We start from the raw sequence: 25,919 nt of genomic DNA, 5'->3' as shown, positions 1-25,919 counted from the left end.
ATGCTGCATGGAGGCATGAGGACTGCAGATGTGGCCAGGGCAATAAATTGCAATGTCCATAATGTGAGATCCCTAAGACAGCGCAACAGGGAGACAGGAAGGACAGCTGATCGTCCTCGCAGTGGCAGACCTCGTGTAACAACACCTGCACAGGATCAGTACATCCAAATATCACACCTGCGGGACAGGTACAGGATGGCAACAACAACTGCCTGAGTTACACCAGGAACGCACAATCCCTCCATCAGTGCTCAGACTGTCCGCAATAGGCTGAGAGAGGCTGGACTGAGGGCTTGTAGGCCTGTTGTAAGGCAGGTCCTTACCAGACATCACCGGCAACAACGTCGCCTATGGGCACAAACCCACCTTCACCGGACCAGACAGGACTGGCAAAAAGTGCTCTTCACTGACGAGTCGCGGTTTTGTCCCACCAGGGGTGATGGTCGGACTCGCATTTATCATCGAAGGAATGAGCGTTACACAGAGGCCTGTACTCTGGAGCGGGATCGAGTTGGAGGTGGAGGGTCCGTCATGGTCTGGGGCGGTGTGTCACAGCATCATCGGACTGAGCTTGTTGTCATTGCAGGCAATATCAACGCTGTGCGTTACAGGGAAGACATCCTCTTCCCTCATGTGGTACCCTTCCTGCAGGCTCATCCTGACATGACCCTCCAGCATGACAATGCCACCAGCCATACTGCTCGTTCTGTGCGTGATTTCCTGCAAGACAGGAATGTCAGTGTTCTGTCATGGCCAGCGAAGAGCCCGGACCTCAATTCCATTGAGCACGTCTGGGACCTGTTTGATCGGAAGGTGAGGGCTAGGGCCATTCCCACCAGAAATGTCCAGGAACTTGCAAGGGCCTTGGTGGAAGTGTGGGGTAACATCTCGCAACAAGAACTGGCAAATCTGGTGCAGTCCATGAGGAGGAGATGCGCTGCAGTACTTAATGCAGCTGGTGGCCACACCAGATACTGACTGTTACTTTTGATTTTTGTTCAGGGACACATTATTCCATTTTTGTTAGTCACATGTCTGTGAAACTTGTTCAGTTTATGTCTTAGTTGTTGAATCTTTTTATGTTCATACAAATATTTACACGTTAAGTTTGCTGAAAATAAAAGCAGTTGAAAGTGAGAGGACGTTTCTTTTTTTGCTGAGTTTATATATGTTAATAACATGCTGTTGGTTGGAATAAAACATCGCAAGACTCTGTTTTCCACTTGTAAAAATGGGTAGTTCCCCTATAATCTGCCTTGTGTCCTCCCATGTTAGTGACCCCCACCCCCCTCAACAAAAGCTAAAGTGGTCTGGTCCATCAGCGGCGTGCGGTCCAATCTGAGTACACGTCATGATGTACATTGCTCCGTTAATTTTTCTGCAGAAATGAATCCAAAATCTGACATTCAAAAGAAAAAGGAGTGGAGAATGAGCGGGAGGTAGTAGACAATTTATGAGTTTTTTACAGAAGAAAAGTGAGCCATACCTGTAAACGTAACTGCTTAGGTGAATATTTGTTTGATATCCATGTAAATATGGTCCACAATGAACAACTGGCACGCGCCAAATGCGAGAAATGTTTTTTTGCGTTTGCCGAGAAAATAAAACAGAAATATTCAACAGGTTGGTAACATTATTACTGCATCATTACATGGTTTTCATTAAACAGTAAACAACAATCAGATGCTTGCTTAATAAAGTGACGTGCACAATTCAAATCAAACTGTCAACGTCTGCCGCTACTCATGCATCTACTGTATAAACATATTTTACTTCAGTGTAAAATTTACCATCAGATGTTTATCTTTGATGCCTAAATGTTTTTTTTTTTCCAGAACTCCATGAGATACATGTGAAATTTTCCTTGCATTAAGCCACCAAAAGAAAATGTGAGGAACAAAATCACCTGTTGTTGTGCTCAGATGCAGTTGTCTATTTAAAGAGACAGTACCGATTTAGCATGTGTTCTGAGTATCAGTGTAAATCATTGTAAATAGAACAAATTATGCATGTAAACAATAGGCACGTAAAAAATATATAAGCAAAATAATAAATGCAGTTTCAAGACATTTATTGATGAAATATTATGAATTTGACCATTTTTCAAAAGCTAAAATGATGAAAAACTGACAAAATATAATTTGTAAAAGTACTATTTTCAAATTGTACCTAGAATTTAGAAGGTTCCTTCATAATTAACAGCAAGAGCTCAGGTAGAATTTCTTTAAATTTAAGTTAAATGGATATTGTAACCAAACTATACCTATGAGTCCATATAAAATCAAATCAAAATTATAATCGAATCGAGAGCTTGTGAATCAGAATCAAATCGAATCTGGAAATTAATGATGGGTCGTTCATGAACGATTCGTTCATTTTGAACGAATCATTTATGTGACTCAGAAGAACGAGTAGTCTCAGAGAGTGATTCGTTCATTTTGTGTTGGCCGCGCATGTGCAATGCGCAACCTCCGTTCGTTTGTTTCGTGAAAACCGCATAGGCGCTGTACAGGAAACAGAAATGATTAGTTCACCTCTCGAGTCTTCTGGTCCGAGTCGTTCGTTTTTTTGTCACATGACAGCCGTATACGCTATGCACATTCTTCTTGTCCGAGTCGTTGTGATAAAAGAACGACTCGGACAAGAAGATTCCAGAGGTGAACTAATCATTTGTTTCTCATAATTTGTCCTTGGCTGCATTATCAATTTTTCCTTATTGGGACTATAATCAAAGTTTGCATAAGTAGATGTGTTGGGGGGATTTGGCTGTTGAAAATGTAACATTTTCATTAAATTCTGCTCAAATGAACGAAATGAAGAAAATGACTTGAATAAAGATTCGTTCATTTTGCTGAACGAGACTCAAAGATTCAAGTCAGTAAAATGATCCGATCTTCCCATCACTACTGGAAATCCGCAAGAATTCACATCCCTAATTTTAAGTTAATTTTGGACCCTGTGTAAATATCAGTTAGCAAGTTAAGACTTTTTAAAACTGTCTGAGAGCAGAAATGTCTCAGGATAAAACGAACAACCTGGCACCCTTCTCATTTCAGAAATGTTATGGTGAAAACTCATAAATGTACACATATAATTTATTTTGATAGTAGACTTTTTTAAAAAAAAACATAATGTATTTCTTGATTCAAATAATATTTGCGTTTGAAAATAAAAAAAGTTATATATTATTTATGAATTAACACTGTTAAATATCCATCTAAAACCCCAAATTGGTCAGGGTGCCCATGGCCCAAAATTTGGTGCTACGCCTCTGATAAGTTTATAAAGATACTGCATAATAGATCTAGGATGTTTTGTCATCCTAGATTTAACCTAGATTTAACCTAAAATTACCTGGTTTTATACGGGTCAAAAATATTGTTAATTTGACCAACATTAGGTTTCACCAATAGTAATTTTAAAGAAAGAAATGAAAAGCTCATTATGATAACACATTTCTATTCTGTTCTATTCGTGGTGTAAAAAGAAGTAATCACTTTGTACAGACCTGCCACCGGTGAGGGTTTGCGCAGAACGAGCCAGCGACTCTTCCACTGCAACAGAGAAATCAAATCAAACTTTCACACACATTCACGCGTGAACCGCTCTAAACACACGGTCATTCATTATCGCACATGCACAAGCGTGAAGTTCCCGTACTTTTTTACCGTCTCTGATTTTAACGGCTCCCTCAGCGATTACGGTATCGCTCATCTTCCCCTCATGACAGCTGCGCGCGCCCCAGCGCGGATCACTTTCAAAATAACTCTTGAGCTCGCGATCCCGCTGACACACACACACACACACGCGCGCGCGCGCTTTGACACCCCTCACTGACCACATATGTCAGGGGTCAGTCAAAGGTCAGTGGGTTAGTTGTTGAATAGTTATTGTAGGTCAAATATAATTAACCCTTACATGCATACTGTCCATTGTATGAGTTCTATACATATTAAATATATATGGGGTCATGTTTTATTAAAATATAATTAAATTACATTGCTAGTCGCATAAATTTGATCATCACAGATTCACTGAGTTAGAAATAGAGAAAAAAATAAAATAAAATACTGTATTAATTTATTTATTTGGTCATGCATTTTGACATCGTTTAAATAATTAATTAAATAAACACAATTTCCTGTGATTGTTATTACCATACTGCATCTGGATTATTTACTTTAAAGTTTGATTGTATAGTCCGGTCTCATTGACGTTATTATTATCCTATCAAAACACACTTATTTGATTAAAATCAGAATAAACAACAAATATTACCAGGATGTAAAAATAGTTTACATTTTGAATATTTTATTATTTTTATGCAAGAAAATTGAGGAGAAAAGATTTATGAATTTCAGTTTCTAACACATTTCCATGACCTTTAATTGAGTTATCTGAAACAACATGAGATAAAAAGTGTAAATATTTTATTAATTTAATTTGATTACACCATTTAATTTAATGGAATTTTTTAATGAAATTAATGTAATATATATATATATATAGAGAGAGAGAGAGAGAGAGAGAGAGAGAGAGAGAGAGAGAGAGAGAGAGATATGAGCCTATTTTTAAGATGTATGCATTTTAAATATTTTTCCTTTTTTTGGCTGTAAAATGGCTGCATTTTCTTTATGTAAAATATAATTTATCATTTTAAACCTTGGCAGGCTTCGTGCAATTCACCTCAAACACCATCTAAACAATGTGTTTCTTTTTTTATTAAGAATGCATAGAATAGTTAAAAGATACAGTTACATCACAGTCATCTTAAAAATAAAATGTAAAAATCATAATTTATTGAAATGCAAAAAAACAAAAAACAAATAATACATGATAATACTTTACATTACAGTGAAGATGTCACAAATATTGCATGTTGATATACATACAATAGCAATAAACATGTAATTACAAGCAGATCCACAAAATAATTACATAATAAGTACATGTTCATAGTATTACTTACACACTAATTACACAGAACACTGTAATTTAAAGTGTGACCTAACAAATAATAAAACATTTACAGTTTTACTGGTTATCCTTGGCGTTGCTTCCCAACACAATGTTTTGCCAGTGTTCTGTTAGCCAATGTGTTTGTTTTTGTTGGTTTTTTTTTTGGGTGATTTAAGGACGCTGTTTATCCAGTCAACGTATTTGGGCACTAGAGTGTAGACACCCGGTTTTCCTGTCCGTCCACATCCGTCCCCCCAACTGATGATGCCATAGAGGAAACTCACACCGTCACACTCGCACGCTAAAGGACCACCGGAGTCTCCCTGCACACACACACACACACACACACACACACACACACAAACATACACAGTGTTTCTCTTATGAGGCATGCTGATGGTCAGATCAACAGATAAAGTGTTTGGACTTTGAAATGGACTGCATACTGGATTTCATATCTTATCTTGTCTTATTTTACATAACACAAATGCAAAAGTGATGGAGGTCTGTGAAAAGCTTTCAAATGGTACCACATATGACTATCTATCAGAGCTGTCAAAATAAACGTGTTAACGCATGCGATTCATTAAAAGAGTTTGACACGTTCATTTTTCTTAATTGCGATTAACCCATTTACCGTTAATAAAGCATAAACCAGCACTAACACTGATTGGACCAGGGCGGAACCTTTTTGATGCGTCGATGTGTCCTCCTGGACTCATTACACAGATGCGCACACCAAAAAGACACAAACAACAGCCGTGTCAGCGATAAAATGATGGAGAAAGGACCTCTTAATGCTATTTCTTGTACAAAATAAGCCCAGATGGGACTTGTGACAGAAATCAACTACTTTGTGGCCTCTGTAACTATCACCAAAACGCAGACTGAGATGTTTGAGTTCAAAGCGGCATTGACGCCCTGATGTGAATCCTGAATGCAGCTCCACGACTGCTGTAGCAAAGCAGATAGCCACAGTCTACCGGACGATTAATATTGTGGAGGATTAAAGTTTAAGAGATTTAATGCCCATTGCAATGAATATGCAACCTATGTGGGGACTAGTTCTTTTAATTAGTCAAACTTCCACGTAGACTTTGGGAAACATTTAATGTTACTTGAATTGGTGATATTTTAGAGCATTTCTATCTGTATACTGTGGCAGACTTTGTTTGGAAAATGTTAATAAAGCATTATATTGTTACACATTGTTTTGTTTTCTTTCCTAAGAAGGAAATAAATGCATTTTGACAGGAAAAGAAGAATATATAGAGTCAAATTTCAGCACTTTCAAAATCTGCGATTAATCGCGATTAAAAAAATTATCGAGTGACAGCACTACTATTTATGCATCCAAAATGTATTACACACTCCTGGCCCCACCCACAGATCTGCTGGCGGGTCTGCAGAGTTACGGGTTAAACAAGCATAGTTTTTATCGTACAGATGTCCCCAGTAAAGCAAAAAAAGGCCTAAAAATTTAAATGCAGCCCAATGGAGGATAGGGCTTTTCAGGCCAGAAAACAGCCCCTTGATACCCTGTTGTTTCTCAGAGGCCACATTTATTACAATATTTGCTGCCCAATGTATTAAAATCATCTTACCTGGCAGGCGTCCACACAGGAGTCACTTCCTGCACACAGCATGCCAGACCTTACATCTGCTCCATACACCTCTGGAGATGAACAGCGCTCAAACGGAATAATCTTCACAACACCCTCTTGCAGGTGAGAATATGAGTTTGCCTCTTGAACACACACACACACACACACACAAGATAAATTCACATTTAATGCAGAGAGTAATACATTTTTAGACTCATTGTTACATTGTAGTTCTGTGTCATGACTTAATGTCCAAGGATCAATACAAGTTAAGCATAATTGACAGCATATGTGACATAATGTAGATTAATACAAAAATTACTTTTGACTCATCCCTCGTTTATTAAAAAAAGAGAAGCAAATATTGTGGTTACTGTTAGGGGCTTACAATGGAAGTGAATGGAGCCAGTCCAAAAACTTTCAAAAGTATAGTATCAAGACATAAACATTACACTTGTTAATGTGATTTTTGTGTGATATAATCGCTTACGTTTTCTGTGAAAAGTTCTATCTAATATTACAACATCGTAGTCATAACAATGTTACGCCAAAATAACCTGTTATATGGTAAATAATGTAAATTCGTGATTTTAGCACACTAAAATCTGTTTATGTGTGTATGTACTTACTCTCATGCATATGTCCCCAGCCAGTGATTTTACAGCAGGAATGATCCGGAAACACCGTGTCATTCCCTGGCAGACAGATCGGCCGGATGAACTGTGTTTTCTTAGCACAGCGTCCATTTTTCTTCTTCAGCTTCACTAAGGCTATAAAACGACTATTATTACACACACGCAGACATGTAACACAACACACAAACACTTAGACCCCATGTACACCTGGTCTGTTAATGACGATTCAAAAGTGGTCAGCAGTAAATGCAGGAGTGAACAGGGTTCCAAAACATTTGTCCTCAAGAGGGATCCGAGTTGTGCTTCTTGTCTAGGCAACCAGATTAAAAAAATAAATAAAATAATAATAATAGAAAAATAGGGCTGCCCATCGTTTAAAAGGTTTTCTTGGTATGCCGATTAATGAATCACAATTAATTAATCGCATATATTAATATTTGCTTAAAAGGGCCCCCAAATAAAGATAATTCAATATATAATAATAAAAATAATGATACATATAATAATTCTGATAATTCAAAAGGCATTACATTATTGTGGAAGACTAGTTTCCATATTACTGGCCATGCCATAAGACTATCACTAGCCTACAGTCCACAGCGATCCACTTGGCAAGTACATCTATCTGTCCAAGGTAGACTTAAGAGATGTTCTCACAGGATGCGTTTTTGCGCTCCCTCCTTACATATGCATCAGATGAATACTTTTGGTGCATCTCACTTGCATCGCGTTTCACTGGTTTTCAGCATCTCTAGCCCTAAACTGTGTTTTTAGAACGCTGTGTCAAGTTAAATGTAGTATGAAACTTTAAAAAATGCATCTAAAGCCCCTTGCACTCTTCTCCATTTAGCTGTTTTTGAACAGCTGTCATGTTTGTTGCCTGTACAGCTGGAGCTGCGCTTACTGCCCCCTGCTGACTGAGACTTTAATTAGGCTTGAATCGCTCTGTTGGTAGGATAATTCCTTACGGTGGAGTGATTAATTGTGTAGGCATTAATCGACAGCCTTAAACAATGTAGACTTCCAATAGCCACTGTTCCACTATCGGGCCAGAGTAAGCCAGGGCTATCAACTGGCCATCAGGGGCCAATAGCATCGGACCTCGAGCCGCAAGACCAAAATCGATCTGCGCTAAAATTAAAAATAACAAAAATAACAAAAATTAACTCCATCACAAACCACAAGTAAGAGAGAAGCTCAAGCTGAGGATTCATGTTATCTAGTTATCTAGAATATTGAGTTTATTTTGAATGTAAACAGTAAGATAAGTTAGCGTTGACAACTCACCGACTGTAACTGCCATGGTGTCATGAGTGGGACGATGTCCCAGCACACCGTCTATGAAAGTTTTCCAAACCATGGAAAGTAAATTCTTTGGACATTGCTTTGTCCATTGGTTCTTTTAACAGATTTGTACTGTGCCCGTATTTAATTTTAGTTTTTTCCCTGAACCTGTACCATCGTCTGCTGGATACACAACCTGGGAAGTTTGGCGAAACTCTGCCTATGGCATTGAACACGCCTTAATCCCTGGTTGGCCTTGTCTGGCCCAAGGGTAATCACCAGGCCAATGGCCATTGGCCCAGAGAAAGCCCCTAAGGAGGCACAATGAAGACCCGGAAGTGACAGTGGGAACGCAACTGGCCGTGGCATGCACTAGCACACCCTCATTTGGCCCGATAGTGGAAACGCGGCTACTGAAGCTCCCAAGCCCAATACACAGACTTGAGGGAGACTTGGGGATAGGGTTCCCACCTGTCCCATAAAATAGGGGATCTTCCCATATTTAAAGATGAATTTATGCGTCTTGTATCGAATCAATACAGGACATGATTTGACCTGTATTTTAGCCGATCTGATGGCGTCACAACAAAATCATTCAAGATTGTTTATTTAACCTTGATATTCGTTGGAAATTTTGCTTACGGTAAGTAAGGGACTGTCTGAAAAGTCCACACATTGTGCTAAAACGTGCTAAAACTGTGGAGGGTGTGGTCAGGGATCTTCAGCCAGCATCCCTCACCACCAGCATAAAAGTAATCCATATGACTCCAGTGGTTAAATCTATATCTTTAGAAGCGATATGATAGGTGTGGGTGAGAAACATATAAATATTTAAGTACTTCATTACTGTAAATCTCCACTTTCAAACAGCCCTCCTAAACACTCTTGTCTCCTGAGAGTTCTTCTTCTTTTGTTTTTGGTGACCAATCGCTTCTAAAGATATAGATTTAACCACTGCTGCCTTTATGTGCTTTTTTGATCTTCAAAGTTTTGGACCCTGTTGACTTGCATTGTATAAACCTACAGAGTGGAGATATTCTTCTAAAAATCTCAATTTGTGTTCAGCAGAAGAAAGAAAGTCAAACACATCTGGGGTGACATGAGGGTGAATAATGATGAGAACATTTGAATTTTGGGGTGAACTATTCCTTTAGCACAGCCAAGCACCACTTGGGGGGTCGGAAAACAACACAAGCTGGATTTAAAAGGTCGCCAGCACAGGTTCCACCACGCAGCATGTCAGAGCATGTGCACTACCCACCAGCCCATGTCTCCGACAGAACTGGTTTTTTTTGTTGTTTTTTTAGATTTCCTATGAATCTTTAAAAAGCACATTTTCCTGAGGGTTTTCACTTAATGATGTGCAGCAGAGACACAATAAGACCTTAACTGTCAACATGAAAGAGTGATGTGTGTGGTGTTAGTGTCATTGTGTTTGTGTGTACAGACACTCCTTAACCTATGTCAGAGGTCATTAGTGGAACATGGTCTAAATCCCATCCCACAATTGGTTCCACCCAATTAATTCCCCTTGGTGAAAATAATCATAATTTTTTTCTCCACTCTGAACATTTAGTTAGAGTCACTGATTTTTGTTTGCCTATTACCAGGTTTGCTTAATGCAAATCAGAGCAACTGAAGGAAACAGAGAAGCAAAAGTCCCAAAAAAAAGTGTCCACTGAAAACTTCCAAAGGTTAGGAGACTAGGGATGTCCCGATCGATCGGCCACCCCATCACTTCTCAGTCTTCTCAGTAAGGAATAATAACAATTATATGAAATGATGACAATGAATCAATCACCAAAAATGTCACATTAAGTTTAACTGCACCTATGGGTTATCAGTTTGTCTTAATTTTGATATGTCTCATATTTTATAGGGCTATTCATCTTAATATAGAGAATATTTTGTTAGCCTATACTTGTTTTAAAGTCTTATTTAAAAAAAAAAAAAAGCAAAAACTAGGCAAAGTGATATTACTGGGAAGAGGAAAATTAAATTGTGCAGAAAGCTTTCATACTGTATAGCCAGTTATGACAGAGATCCTGATAAAAAGTGAAATGATCGGTATCAGCCGATCAGGTGACAAGAAGATCAGTGATCAGTACCAGCTGTAAAAATGACCGGAGCATCACTTTAGGAGACCAAATATGCATATGCACAATTAGGCATAAATACAATCCCCATGAAGCAGATTTAGACCAGTGGTGCTGGGGTGGAGGAGGGTTTCCGTGAAAACTCTCGCACCAGCTTACTTGAAAACTGAGCAAATGTAATTGTTAGGCAAAGAGAGAGCATGCAAGTTTATTGGCTACTAGATTACATGTCAAAGGACCTATCAGCTGACACCATGTGAGCCAATTGGCTTAACATATCACATGTGAGCGAGCCGATTGGCTAACAGATAACATGTTCAAAGAACCTATTAGCTTGCACCATTAAGAGTTTCATGCCGGAACTTATTCACTGATGAAATGGTTGGGAATTGTGAAATTTTATGTTTGTTTTTTTTTTGTTATAGCGCTCCCTATAGGCAGAACTGGACAAAATTTATCAGGAGCGTCTGTAGATAATGTGAAATTTCCTGTGAGTTTGTAAAGATGTTCAAGTGTTTGGAGTCTAAACCCACCAATGTCATGTACAGTTGGCTGGAACAGAGTATAGTGGTCATACAAAACGTAATTCTCAACACCAAACGTCCTGGTGTTCGGGCCTGTGTCGTTGAAGAAATGTTGGCCAAGAACAACTCGAATCTGTGACACTGATGGACTGAGAAACAAAAAAGAAAGTTTTCTGCAGTTACATAGTTGTATAAATGAAATACATTTATAAATATAATTTTATAAATATGCATTTATGCAAAGATTATAAATATGAATTCATATATATAATACAATTATGTATTAAAATTAAAGTAAAAATGTAAAGTCTAAATTTAAAGTTTTGTAGTACTGTTACAACAAAGTTTTTCATAAGTTATAAAGTCTAAATAGAAATGTCATTTTAATGTCATTATATAACATAACATTAATGTTATTTTATAATTTTTTTTAAGCTGTTCTAAATCCTGCAGCACAAATAAGCTGAATGATGTCTCATATTTCATCATATCAATGTGGTTGTTTTTTGTTTTTTTAAACACACACATACTTGCGCAAAAAGCAGTGAGCCGCTGACAGGACCCAGCAGGAGGAAACTAGGCTGCCCGCACAGAACTCTTCACCGATGTACAACGCTGCCATCCAGGGGTGAGCTCCGGGCAGTGCAGATGTCCCACCAAGGATACGCCCTCGACTCACCCGCTTGTCATGCTTCTTACCACACACTGGTGTTTTGCCAGGAGTGCGGGATGGGCGCGATGGCAAGGGTCCAACAGGGCCTCTTCGGGTGGCTGAGAGAAAACAGAGGAAGAGTCAAATAATCTGAGTCAAATATTACATTTTCTATAACTTAAAACACAGTATGACAAAGGTTTTGTCTTAGTAAATGTCACCTCAGCACTAAAGACACAAGTCAAATACTGTCAAAACCCTTAACTTGCAATAAGAACGTCAGTTGTCATTCAATATGTATACACAATACAAGCATGCAGTATTTGGGTCACTCTTAGTTTACTACGTTTACAAATCTTCCTAAAGTAAATGGCATGTCACTGGACCCAGGCATTAATAAGTAGTGTTTCCTAAGGCAAACATAATTATTACGGTACAACTGGGCTAAAGCGTGGAATAACCCTGAGTTCATCTTTAATGTACTAAAATGTTTCTACTGTAAAATGGCACATCCACTGAATCTAAATTGTGATACTGTATCTAACTGTCCATCTCATCAGGGTCGTAGATTCCAGGGGGGGTAGGGGGGAGGTAACCCCCCCAATAATCAAAACAAGCAAGTACAACATCCCCATGATTTATACCATGATCAGTGGAAACATGTAAATGCTTCACGCTGTAACCCCCCCAGTGTTCAAGCCAAATCTAAACCCTTGCATCTCATATAAATAAAATGTCAGAATGAAGACTCGAAAACTGTCCTGCTGCTCTAGCATGTCTGTGCTAGCATCAGGGTAGCTCATATTGCTGCCATGATAACATCCATAACATGCTCATGACATTCCAGGAGTATGATGTCAATTGTTCATGACAAATAAATCTAGTGCCTTGAGCAACTCTGTATTAATTCCCACTCCTGGAAAAGTCACTTTGAGCAAGTGAGAATTCTGCAGAATTTGCACAATAGCTTTCTCACTTATTATTGTTTTTGAGTTCAGGAGAACCTGAAGGATGAGAAGTGTGTGTGTGTTTGTGGATTTGTGGAGTTGTACTAACACTGGTGTTTGAAGCAGCGTGGGATGTCACAGTACTCCCAGGAAATGGCTCTGTCTGTCATTGTGTAACACCACGGCAGTTTATCATGATCTGGATTCCTGCCAAATTACACTAAGTCATTCAAACAGCATCGCAAAGACAACATCAAAGTTTCCTTATAAAGCAAAATAATACATTACGATATAAATCCCCTTAACCTTGAATAACTCACTCTAACGCACAGCCTCAAGTAGTTTAATGCTTTTAGCAACAGCAATGTAATCAAATACACCAATGTTCAATAAATAGTTACATTTAATAATCATAACAATTCGAATGAACAAATCTTCCACCGAGTAATATAGTTCATTAGTATAACTGTGGGCTGCAACCTTCTTCACAATGAAAGTGACTTCTGATTCTAGAAGTAAAGAAACGTATGAAAAATATAGGAAAAGCATGATAAAAATAAGTAAGCAGTGACCTGCAGAAAGCGTGTTCTCCGAGCCCCCTGAGGGATGCGCTGTCTACTGTCTCTACTGTCAGTTCACTGAAGAGCAGATCAGAGTTCCAGGGAAGGCAGGATGATGCAGACACTGTGGCATTAGCGATACCGCGGTACTGTACACCTGAATCATGGTAACACTGCTCTTCTGGCTCTGACCACACACACACACACACATAAGGTTATTACACTGTGTTTGCATTATGCTTGAGTGTCAATCAGAATTGGAGAATGTATTTTAAATTCCACTGTGAATTTGAATTGAATTTGTGTGTGTGTGTGTGTGTGTGTGTGTGTGTGTGTTTATATGGTAACACTTCAATGAACACTTTCATTAATAAATCATTTACAAACATTACATAATGCTTAACAGATCATTAGTTACTGTAAATCCAAATACTTACAGATGTTATTACGCTTTCATTCATAAATGGCTTTGCTTATTTTAGCTTTTTAACATCTATAAACTATTTTAACAAATGTTATATAATGATTAACAGATTATTCTTTAATTGACATTTGAATGCTTAAATTGTAATGTAATTAAGCTTTTTCATAAATGATTTATAAATGAGCTCATGCATTTTTTTTTATTACATTTACAAATGCTTTCATTAATTATTAGTATTAATACTTCACATGCTATTCATGGTGTGGTCTTTAGGATATGTCCCAGTCCAGTCCAGGCCTTCTAGCTGATGTTGATTCAAGCAATCACTATTTAAGTGATGTAAGTAATTTGAAAGCAAAGAGCGCAAGATCTTGCTGATGAGTCGGCTGTCATCACTGCTGGTATTGCCATTGAGAAAGAGATCCTTATGGATTTAAAACCTAAGATGTTCCGCATGATCGTGCGATTGATTAATTTAAACAGGAAAGGACTGATTTTCATTTTAAGCAAACTGGTAAGTGCTTTTTGCATTGTTATAGCAACATCAGGAGTATTCTAAGTGCAAATTAGGCTGCTTGAGCATTCAGTGTTGGATCAAGTTTTGAAAAGTAACCGTGTACCCTGACGAAACAAAATTTATTGCAAGCAAAATTTAAATCGCAAATATTATTAGAGAGCTTTTTCTTGGTATTAAACCTCCTTGGTTCTGGCTTTCGTGCATAGACGTGTTTTAAAAATTTAAATTGGTATTATTAGTTGACTGCCACATAATGTATGATTATGGTGTCTTATTCATTGTGAAACTGTTTTCTTAATGGAATGAATCGCACTGAAGGCCTAGACTTAAAATGCATGGGCCGTGGCTGGCTACAGATTTCCTCCCAATGCTCACATTAAACACTTCATTGAGCTAGACTACTTTGAATGTTTCCTTTTCTCCTGCAATGTGGTGGCGAATCATTCACTCGTGTTCCATCCAAACGCGTGAAATGGCTGCTTTTATCCTGAAGCAAAAATCAGGAAAATAAACCTATTCGATTATTACAAGTGACGATTCAGTGCTCGCGAGTCGCGAGATTTGGTCAACGTGCGGAATGGCTGACTACCCGATTAAGTACTATACTACCCACAATCCACCTGAAGAGAGGTCCTTCATGGATCCACCAATCAGAGATCAAAAAATGACCACCTGCTCCCAGGCGCAAAATTCAACCACTGTCGGTTCATTAAAATTTTAGTGTAATACCGGTTTATTGCAAAACCTGCTGAAACTGCTTGAAAATGGAAGATCCAGAAAACAACATAATTGTTTATCAGAATCTGTATTGGTAAATATATATGTTTCAGGAAAAAACATTTACACACACACACACACACACATATATATATATATATATATATATATATATATATATAATTGGTACAGAATATATAATTATACATCCGAAAATATAGTTAGAAATCAGAATATATAATTTCAAATCTCAATATATATAGTCATAAATTATGAATTGTAATGAGCGATAGTGAGTCAAACATACCTAAGAACAGAGGAACAGTTCAAAGGATTTATTAACAACAAATATGGGCAGTCACTGGGTTGTGGAAAGTCAAAGATCCCGGCACCGGCTCCAGCAGCAGGAAGCGATCTCCGATAGTGGAGCAACCGTGATGTGCGTTCATAAGATGAGTGTGGGCAACCAACAGATACACGAGACAGGACCAACTGGCAGACAACAATCTAGCAAAGATACTGAGAACACGACAGGCTTAAGGAGAGAGTGAATTAGAGGAGAACAGGTGTTGCTCGGCACACTAATCAGTGGCATGATCAGTGTTAACCTGGGAACAATCAATGCTCCCTTGGAAATGCCAATCGTGCATGCCGGCCGCGCCTGCAAGACACGAGGGAGAGAAAATTACAAAGCAAACAAAACAAATTGGTGAACTCACCAGAGCCGTGACAGTACCCCCCACCCCCCAACCCCCCCACCCCCATGCGGAAGACATTGTTAATGACTGCTACAGCTATCTCCCTCGCTGAAGGTAATTTGGGGAGGGGAATAAAATGAGCTGCCTTCGAAAATCGGTCCACTACAATCAAAATGACTGTGTTGCCATGGGAGGGGGGAGACCAGTTATGAAATCCATGGCTATGTGCAACCAGGGTCTTGAAGGGACAGGCAGCGGTTGGAGGAGCCCGGCTGGGGGTTCACAGGATGTCTTATTAGTTGCACAAATGGGGCAAGCTGCTATGAACTGACGTACGTCTTGCGATAATGATGACCACCAGAATGGCGGTCTAATGAGTGTCTGGGTGCGAGTCGCCCCTGGATGACAAGAGACGTTGGATGAGTGACCCCACTGTAGGACATGCGTCCAGGCAGATCGCGGAACAAATAACCAGCCCGCTGGGCACGTGGCGGGGGGCACGGTGTACGATTGGTGGGTACAATGGTATCCGGTGGGGCGGTGGAGGTCTCGACCTCAAAACATCGAGATAGAGAGTCGGGCTTGAAAATTTTTAGATCCTGGGTGATAAGACAGAACAAAGTTGAATCGCATGAAAAATAGTGCCCAGTGAGCCTGTCTAGAGTTGAGGCGTTTGGCGCAATGAATATACTCTAGGTTCTTATGATCTGTCCAGACCACAAAAGGTACCCCCTAACCCTATAACTAATCACGCCACTCGCTCAAGGCCAACCAGACAGCCAATAGTTCTCAGTTGCCGACATCGTAATTCTGTTCAGCTGGTGTTAAGCGGTGTGAAAAAAAAGCACACGGATGCATTTTTCCATTGGTGGGAGAGCGCCGCTCCGACACCAATCTCAGAAGCATCCATCTCCACCACGAACTGACTTGCAGGATCAGGAGTAACGAGGAAGTTTGCGGTAGAAAACCACTCCTTTAATTTAGAAAACGCGGCCTCAGCTCGCAGGGACCAACCAAAGTCAGTGCGTGTGGAGGTGAGGTCCATCAGAGGTGCAGCGATCTGACTGTAGATCCTTATAAATCTCAGATTAAAATTAGCGAACCCCAGAAACCTCTGCAATGCCGTGCGAGAATCTGGGGTAGGCCAATCGGAGATGGCTCTAACCTTAGTCGGGTCCATGCACTCTTCCTGGGACGAAATGATGAACCCCAGGAATGGAACCGACTGTGCGTGAAAAGCGCACTTCTCCGCCTTGATGAACAGCTGATTCTCTAGCAGTCGCTGAAGCACCTGCCTGATGTGCTGCATATGGTCCTGGATATTCTGGGAGAAGATCAGAATATCATCAAGATAGACAAACACAAAATGATCGACCATGTCTCTAAGCACGTCATTCACGAGTCCCTGGAAGACGGCGGGGCGTTGAACAATCCGAAAGGCATAACCAAGTATTCAAAGTGCCCCGTATGGGTGCTAAAAGCCGTCTTCTACTCATACCCCTTCCTAATCCGGACAAGGTGATAAGTGCTACGTAAGTCTAACTTCGTAAAGACGGACGCTCCCTGCAAGAGTTTGAAGCCTGAGGACATCAACGGCAAAGGATAGTGATTCAACACTGTGATGTCATTCAGCCCCCGATAATCTACACAGGGTCTAAGCTAGCCATCCTTCCTCTCCACGAAGAAGAACCCCAAACCAGCCGGCAAAGAGGAAGGGCAGATGAGACCGGCTGTCAGAGAATCATTGATATAGCTGTTCATGGCTTCCCTCTCGGGAGGCGAGAGCGAATACAGCCATCCCAGAGGCGGTGAAGTGCCTGGAAGCAGTTCAATAACACAGTCGGGCAATAAGGAGGAAAGGTTGCGGCGCGGGACCGGCTGAACACCACCCTCAAGTCAGGGTATGTCAACGGTACTCCGGATATGTCTGCCGGCTCATCCTGCAACGAAACACAAGACTGGACAGTTTATACAATTGGACCACAGGAAGTCGCCACTTAGAAGCCAATTAGAAATCCATAAATTTCCCATCGGCTCCGGAATCAACCAAGGCAGAAACCATGTGACAGGCAGATCCATACTGCAGCTGTGTCCGAAGTCCAGGGGTTTTGTCCAAAGGTGTTGTGCTCACCAGTACTTTCCTATCGACGAGCGATGTCTTTTATGGTGAGGAGCGTAATTACACAAGCCACCTTCATAGTATCTGACCCAAAAGTGGAGGGCTGTAACTTGAAGGACAGGGAACACTGCAAAAGGAATGCGCTGCAGGATTCAGCCTCACCTGAATACGGGGCTGGAGGGGGAATACAGGCTTCAAAGCCTCCAGGAGCCAGGGGAACCACCGGAGCCAATAAGGAAGCTTCCTGACAGGGGCCAGCATCAGGAGATAGGCGGAGCTGCTGAACAAAAGAGAAGAGCTCGGCAAGCAGCGAAGCCATCATCTTCAGAGCCGGTTCAAAGCAGAGATTTGATCCTGCTGAGAGAGGGTGGAGCAAAGAGTGGATTCCTACGCTGGGTCCATACTTGGGTAGATTGTTCTGTATGAGCAATAGTGAGACAAACAGACCCAAGAGCAGAGGAACAGTTTAAAGGATTTATTAACAACAAATATGGGTAGTCACTGGGTTGTGGAATGTCGAAGATCCCGGCACCAGCTGCAGCAGCAGGAAGCGATCTCAGATAGTGTGCGCACCGTGGCCGTGCAAGGAGCAATCCATGACGAGTGTGTTCGTAGGATGATTGTGTGCATTGTGAAAGTCAGGAACAGATTTGTAGAATCCTCCACTGAAGCTAAGTGAGGTGCAGAACAACGGCCAGCAGAGATGGGCGAACTTAACTCCCGACACACAAGCAGAGACGAGGTATCCTCCGTGAAAGACCAGCTGACATGGAGCAAAACTGGAAGGCAACCACACACCCGACACGTGGGCAACCAACAGATACACGAGACAGGACCAACTAGGCAGAGAGAGTGAGGTTAGTACTCAACATCAAACAACAATCTAGCAAAGATACTGAGAACACAACGGGCTTAAAGGAGGGAGTGAATTAGAGGAGAACAGGTGTTGCTCAGCACGCTACTCAGTGGCATGATCAGTGTTCCCCCGGGAACAATCAATGCTCCCATGGAAATATCGATCATGCATGCCGGCCGCGCCGGTGAGACATGAGGGAGAGAAAATGACAAAACAAACAAAACAGACCGGCGAACTCACCAGACCCATGACATGAATATAAATGTAATTGTAAATTTGAATTTATAGTTGTTAATCCGAATATATAGTTATAAATCTTGGATATATTATAAGTCTGAATATATAATTGTAAATCCGAATATATATACTCTAGATCTTAATATCTAGTTGAGAATCCGAATATCTTATTGTAAATTAGTACATATAATTATAAATCTAAATACAGAATTATAAAACAGAAAATATATTTGAAAATCTGAATTCATGGTTATAAATCCTGAATATATTGCAAGTCTGAATGTATAGTTGTAAATCAGACTATTTAGTTATAAATCCTGAATATATTGTTATAAGTCTGAAAAAAGTTGTTAATCAGACTATATAGTTATAAATCCTAAATATTTTGTTGTAAATCCAAATATATATTTATAAATCAGAATATATAATTGCTCATTTGAATATATAGTCATAAATACTGAATATATATGTAATTGTAAATCTGAATATAAAAATCCTGAATTTATAGTTGTTAATCTGAATATATAGTTATAAATCATGAATATATTATAAGTCTGAATATATAATTGTAAATCTGAATATATAGTTGTAAATCTTAATATCTAGATGTGAATGTGAATATCTAATTATAAATCAGAATATATAATTGCAAATCCAAATATTTAGTTATAAAACAGAAAATATATTTGCACATCTGAATATATAGTTATAAATCCTGAATATATTATACATCTAAATATATAATTGTAAATCAGAAAATATAGTTGTAAATCCTAAATATATAGTTATGAATCTGAATATATATTATGTAGTCACATGACCAGAGCACTTTAATTCCACTGTGCTCCTGGAAAGATTATTTCTGTCAAAACTCCATAAAAAGAAGTGAATAAATCCTGTCATAATACACTTACAACTACCATATTTTGTACATAATTTTGTACACAATTCACATGTGATTCTCATGTATGTATTTATAGCCTAAACCTGAGCATGATGTTAAATTCCTGACCTGAAGTGATTTAACGTTGGAGCTCGTCTATCCATTCTTAAAGTAGACCACATTTATATTCACATCAGCGATTAGGTAATTAACTGGTTATGAATTTATTCCGAAAAAAGTTAAAATGCTCCATAAAGGTTTAAATGCTTCATAGATTATTCATCTATTAGGAATATTCCTCCTTATGTAAAACGAAGAAATTGAAACATGCTCCGTCTTTTTTTTCTTCTTCTTTAAACTGTGCTAAATTTGAAAATGTTAAGTGTTCTTGAACTCTGGTAAGGCTGGTATAAATGTAACATTATTATTATTATTATTATTATTATTATTATTATTATATAACTAAATAATGCTGTCCTGCCTTAAAAATTCCTGATAGACTTACGGGACTTTCAACTGTTTTTAGGCTATACTGATTTAATTTTAATTTCTTTTCATGTTTGAATTTGTATTTATTATTCACTGCAAAATGTGTGCTTGACATTTCACATTTTAATTGACACCTCTTGCCTCCTGAATAATGTTGTTATACATGCACAGACAAATGAAAATTCTGTTTCATGCAGATATTAATATCTGAAATACCAGGAGAAACCACAACAAATTCCACAGTTAATGTAGCCTACAAATTCATCTTCATCTGGTAAGAAAAAAAAGAATAAAATAATATTTTTTAAATAATAATTGTATATTATTATTATTATTATTATTATTAGGCTATTATTATGAAAAGGCATATACAAGGCATATTGTATTAATAGAAACTATAAATGTAAGAGTAATACTTAAAAATGTTTCATTTAGTTTTGACACACTTCCGGTTTAAGCCCCGCCCACACCCGGTTCTATCCGAATACAGAGACAGATACAGATCATTTCGGCATATGAACAAATACAGATACAAATACAGATAATGTCTCCACTGCACACCCCCAGTATACACCGATCAGCCACAACATTAAAACCACCTGCCTAATATTGTGTAGGTACTCCTCGGGCTGCCAAAACAGCGCAAACCGTCATCTCGGTAACATTCTGAGATGCTATTCTTCTCACCACAATTGTACAGGACGGTTATCTGAGTTACCGTAGACTTTGTCAGTTCGAACTATTCTGGCCACTCTCTGTTGACCTCTCTCATCAACAAGGTGTTTCCATCCACAGAACTCTCATTCACTGGATGTTTTTTTGCTTTTGGCACCATTCTGAGTAAATTCCAGAGACTTCTGTGCATGAAAATCCCAGGAGATCATCAGAATATATCCTGAATATATAGTTATGAATCTGAATATATAGTTATGAATCTGAATATATAGTTATTAATCCTGAATATATAGTTATGAATCTGAATATATAGTTATGAATCTGAATATATCGTTATATATCCTGAATATATAGTTATGAATCTGAATAGATAGTTATGAATCTGAATATATCGTTATATATCCTGAATATATAGTTATAAATCCTGAATATATAGTTGTAAATCCTTAATATATAGTTATGAATCGGAATATATAGTTGTAAATCCTGAATATATAGTTATAAATCCTTAATATATAGTTATGAATCTGAATATATAGTTATGAATCTGAATATATAGTTATGAATATATAGTTATGAATCTGAATATATAGTTATGAATCTGAATATATAGTCATAAATCCTGAATATATAGTTGTAAATCCTGAATATATAGTTATGAATCTGAATATATAGTTATGAATCTGAATATATCATTATATATCCTGAATATATAGTTATGAATCTGAATAGATAGTTATGAATCTGAATATATAGTCATAAATCCTGAATATATAGTTGTAAATCCTGAATATATAGTTATGAATCTGAATATATAGTTATAAATCCTGAATATATAGTTATGAATCTGAATATATAGTTATGAATCTGAATATATCATTATATATCCTGAATATATAGTTATGAATCTGAATAGATAGTTATAAATCCTGAATATATAGTTGTAAATCCTTAATATATAGTTATGAATCGGAATATATAGTTGTAAATCCTGAATATATAGTTATGAATCTGAATAAATAGTTATGAATCTGAATATATAGTTATGAATCTGAATATATAGTCATAAATCCTGAATATATAGTTGTAAATCCTGAATATATTGTTATGAATCTGAATATATAGTTGTAAATCCTGAATATATAGTTATGAATCTGAATATATAGTTATGAATCTAAATATATAGTTATTAATCTGAATATATAGTTATAAATCCTGAATATATAGTTATGAATCTGAATAAATAGTTATGAATCTGAATATATAGTTATGAATCTGAATATATAGTCATAAATCCTGAATATATAGTTATGAATCTAAATATATAGTTATTAATCTGAATATATAGTTATAAATCATGAATATATAGTTATGAATCTGAATATATAGTTATGAATCGGAAAATATAGTTGTAAATCCTGAATATATAGTTATGAATCAGAATATACAGTATAGTTATAAATTATGTTCTGTTGCTCTGTTGTGTTAATCTGTCAAGTTATTTTCCTGTTATTCCATTTCAACAGCCTGTGGATTCATTCAACCATTCACTGAAAGAGAGCCCATTCTTAAATTGTGAATTTTGCCCAGCCCTGATTTGCATGTGTGTGTGTGTGTGTGTGTGTGTGTGTGTGTGTGTGTACTCACTGATGTTGCAGTACCGTCCACTATATCCTTGTGTGCAACCACACACCTCTTCACCTGTGGCTTCAATCATTCTACACACTCCATCATTTTCACAGCAATTAATCGAGCACACTACACACACACACACAAACACACAGAAAGAGAGAGAGAGAGAGAGAAAGAAAAATGTTCACCAGGAAAAGCAGCAGCAGCAACCTTAGGCGATCAGGTATCAGATGTTTAGTTTCAGGTGAGATGTACCTGAGTAGTGTACGCGCTTGCATTTAACTCCTCCAACAAGGCACATGCAAAGCTCGACGTTCCGCAAATAGATTCGTCCCCACGATTTTCCAATGTCATAGTATTTAAGATGCAGCTGTTCATAACATTTTCCTACAAATCAAACCACAGAACAGAAACTCTTGACTTTAGACTTTAGTTATTAATTAATATTTAAATTAATTAATTGAATCTAACTCATTAAAACCTCATATGGGGCTCCAGTAAATGTAGTGCGCTAAGTTTAGGAGCAGGTTTGGTCATTAGCAATAATTAATAATTATTCACATTTCACATTTACATTTATGCATTTGGCAGACGCTTTTATCCAAAGCGACTTACAGTGCACTTATTACAGAGACAATCCCCCCGGAGCAACCTGGAGTTAAGTGCCTTGCTCAAGGACACAATGGTGGTGGCTGTGGGGATCAAACCAGCAACCTACCAGTTATGTGCTTTAGTCCACTACACCACCACTCCACTTTTATATATTCAATTATCAAAGATAATTATTAATTATTAAAATCAATAGAACATTGGTGAGAATCATTGTTAGCTTTTTCTAATCCTTTACATCAATAATTATCAAAGATAATCATTAATTGTTAACATCTGTGAAACATTAATTGAAATTAACACTAGCTTATTGATCATTCATATTCAACAATCATCAAATATAATTATCAATTATCAAAAATCAATAGAATATTAATAAGGATTAACATTGACGGGGCACCACCCTGGAATCAGGGACTAATAACCAGACAGTATAACAGTCTCAATATTAGATTGTTTTCTTAGGAAAATCGACATCCGAAGAATATCGATTTTCGGGGAAAAAAACAATGAATGAAGGCTTGAATCCGAGCATTGACATCCCATCAGCATGACACAGGTGTATGCAAATCAAACCAAAACACTTCTCTTTGTAATATAACAAAGTTTATTTATGCAGTAATATCAATTAATAATTAATACAATGCAGTCAATAAACTTCCAACTTACAACTACAAACTAACATTGATATGATTAGATATGGAAACTAAAATAATCCTATAACACATACAGTGTGTGTGTGAGAGTGTGTGTGTGTGTAAGGAGGGACGTGCACAAAATGGCAGACGTGACTCTCGTGGAGAGTATGTCACGTGAGACTTCCGGCCAGGGAATATGGCCGCGAATGTGGGCGGAGAGAAACCAGTCAATGGCGTCTACCAGTTACCGCGTGTATCCGCTTGTATGATAGTTTAGGGACAAAGCTAAGCTTTATCACGAAGCTACTGTATCTACTAGCCACAAATGTGTCCGAGAATGTTTGTGAGGGGTCGCGTGTGTGTGTGTGTGTGGTTAGTACGAGAGAGAGAGAGAATTAAGTGACGGCACCAAAGCCGATTTCACGATCGTGGGAGAGAAAGCAGCAGTTAATTTATCACTCAGAGACGTGGTGGATGGCTCGTAAACCATCCCGCGTTCTTTGATTATTTAATGGATAAGCTCAGTTTGCCGGTCTCACCCGCGATGGCGGAAATGCACAACAGTCCAGTGTGGATGGACCACAATACAGCAAATCAAATTCGTGATAATTAATACCCTGAGTATTAATAATGAGCGGACATGGCAGTAAACTGTACAAGCAATAACCTTGGTACACAAGAATAACACACTATAATATTCTATCTCTGCCCAGACATAAACCTCTTACTTGAATCGCATGAGGATGCAGAATGTGTGTTCATCCATCGTTTGACTCCGACTCGTTTCCTCGAGGCTCGGGTGATGACAGGAGACCGTTTCCTCGCTCTGTCAGCGGGCGGTACAGCTGCTGATTCTCAGCGGGCTGGTGGAGAAATCAGCGACGTTGACTTGATTGAAGAGGGAAGAGAAATCTTTTCTCTTCACTTCTGCAGGCAAACGGATGAAGATACGGATTGCTCGGCGGTCTCCTTCGGATCCGTTAGAGTGTTCGGTGGAACACAGAGTAATCTCAACACGTCCAGCGAGATGGAGATTGTATGGCCACAGTTTCAAGTCGGACGTTACTTCCTTGTGCCACGAGGCTGCACCTGAGAGCAGCGATGAGATGCGTCTACACATGATGAGCAAAGTTGCTGGAAGCAAATCCCGGAAGCATTTCAGAGGTATTTCTACTCCAGATGATGTCATGGTTGAGGTGCGTTCTGTCGTGTGCCTCATCCAATAGGAGCTGAGAGTTCGATCCTTTAGTGAGCAAGGCTTCATGCGATTTGTATTCTGTTTTGGACTCCCTTTGTTTGATTTTGGCGTGATTTTTATCAGTAAAATTTATGAATTGGTATGTGGGGGCCTGAGTTAGGTTTTACGACTGTGTTAGGCCTGCCTTTGTCTTCTATCTGAATACAAGAGGCCCAACAGAATAATGGACCGATCAAAACAGGCCTGGAGAAACCAATCCACCAATATCAGATGACACCAACAAAAGCTTATGGAAAATGTGATAGTATTAAAGATGAGACCTTTTCATTATGCTGTATAAAAGACAGCCACAACTGAATGGAGACCAACATGTGATGATGTGCTAGATAAATAAAAAACAAACACATTTGTGTTTTCTATCATGTTAAAGACTTTACATTTTTAAACTAAGCAAATTATATTTTCTATATTCCCTAACCCTTAACCTAACCCTCACACAAGCCCTTATGCATTTTACATTTTCATTAAGACATTATGTTTAAGCTGTTCTCATCATGGGGACCGCTGGCTTATCCCCAGAATGTGCTGTAGGTGATATCAGGTTTTATTACCGCTGCGGGGACATTTGGTTCCCACAATGTAGACAAAACCTTACCCAACACATACTAAGCTTACTTATATGAAGCCAATTATTGCATAACTAGTGCAGACTACCTCTAACTAAACCCTTAATGAAATGTTTTTAATATTATTTACTTATTAATCAATTCGTTTTTACCTGTGGATGTCCCCAGAGGAAGGTTTTCTCAGATTTAGGTCACTAGGAAAATGTTATCTACAAATTATAGATTACTAAGCAGCATCAAAACTGAAATTAAACCTTGGAAGTGATATTTAAAGGTGCAATCAGTAACTTTTGTGTTTGTGTCATCTTGGACTTACACTGACACCTAGCGGCTTGGAAGC

The 25,919-nt window shown here is 38.4% G+C and overlaps 2 protein-coding genes across 5 annotated transcripts in view; both read right to left on the bottom strand.

The window, feature by feature from the left end:
• Positions 1–3,742, bottom strand: part of dok7a (docking protein 7a) — a 50,504-nt gene extending 46,762 nt beyond the window's left edge. The window contains exons 1-2 of the mRNA XM_051724288.1: positions 3,661–3,742; positions 3,509–3,554 (exon numbers count right to left, since the gene is read on the bottom strand). Coding sequence (XP_051580248.1) covers positions 3,509–3,554; positions 3,661–3,714 — 100 coding nt within the window. The 5' untranslated portion in view covers positions 3,715–3,742. The remainder of the gene's footprint in view (positions 1–3,508; positions 3,555–3,660) is intronic.
• An 883-nt stretch (positions 3,743–4,625) lies between these two features.
• LOC127456030 (hepatocyte growth factor activator-like) overlaps positions 4,626–25,919 on the bottom strand; it is a 28,583-nt gene continuing 7,289 nt past the window's right edge. The window contains exons 6-14 of one of the 4 annotated variants that reach the window (XM_051724313.1): positions 22,764–22,895; positions 22,524–22,634; positions 13,274–13,448; positions 12,811–12,908; positions 11,633–11,873; positions 11,112–11,251; positions 7,193–7,333; positions 6,564–6,706; positions 4,627–5,282 (exon numbers count right to left, since the gene is read on the bottom strand). In XM_051724313.1, coding sequence (XP_051580273.1) covers positions 5,088–5,282; positions 6,564–6,706; positions 7,193–7,333; positions 11,112–11,251; positions 11,633–11,873; positions 12,811–12,908; positions 13,274–13,448; positions 22,524–22,634; positions 22,764–22,895 — 1,376 coding nt within the window. In that variant the 3' untranslated portion in view covers positions 4,627–5,087. Of the gene's footprint in view, positions 5,283–6,563; positions 6,707–7,192; positions 7,334–11,111; positions 11,252–11,632; positions 11,874–12,810; positions 12,909–13,273; positions 13,449–22,523; positions 22,635–22,763; positions 22,896–25,919 lie in introns of all 4 variants that reach the window. The other 3 variants (XM_051724339.1, XM_051724322.1, XM_051724330.1) reach the window with 3 other exon arrangements.

The sequence above is a fragment of the Myxocyprinus asiaticus genome, chromosome 2 (assembly GCF_019703515.2).
Source record: "Myxocyprinus asiaticus isolate MX2 ecotype Aquarium Trade chromosome 2, UBuf_Myxa_2, whole genome shotgun sequence".
Classification (NCBI taxonomy): domain Eukaryota; kingdom Metazoa; phylum Chordata; class Actinopteri; order Cypriniformes; family Catostomidae; genus Myxocyprinus; species Myxocyprinus asiaticus.
This window is presented reverse-complemented; position numbering and strand designations above follow the sequence as displayed.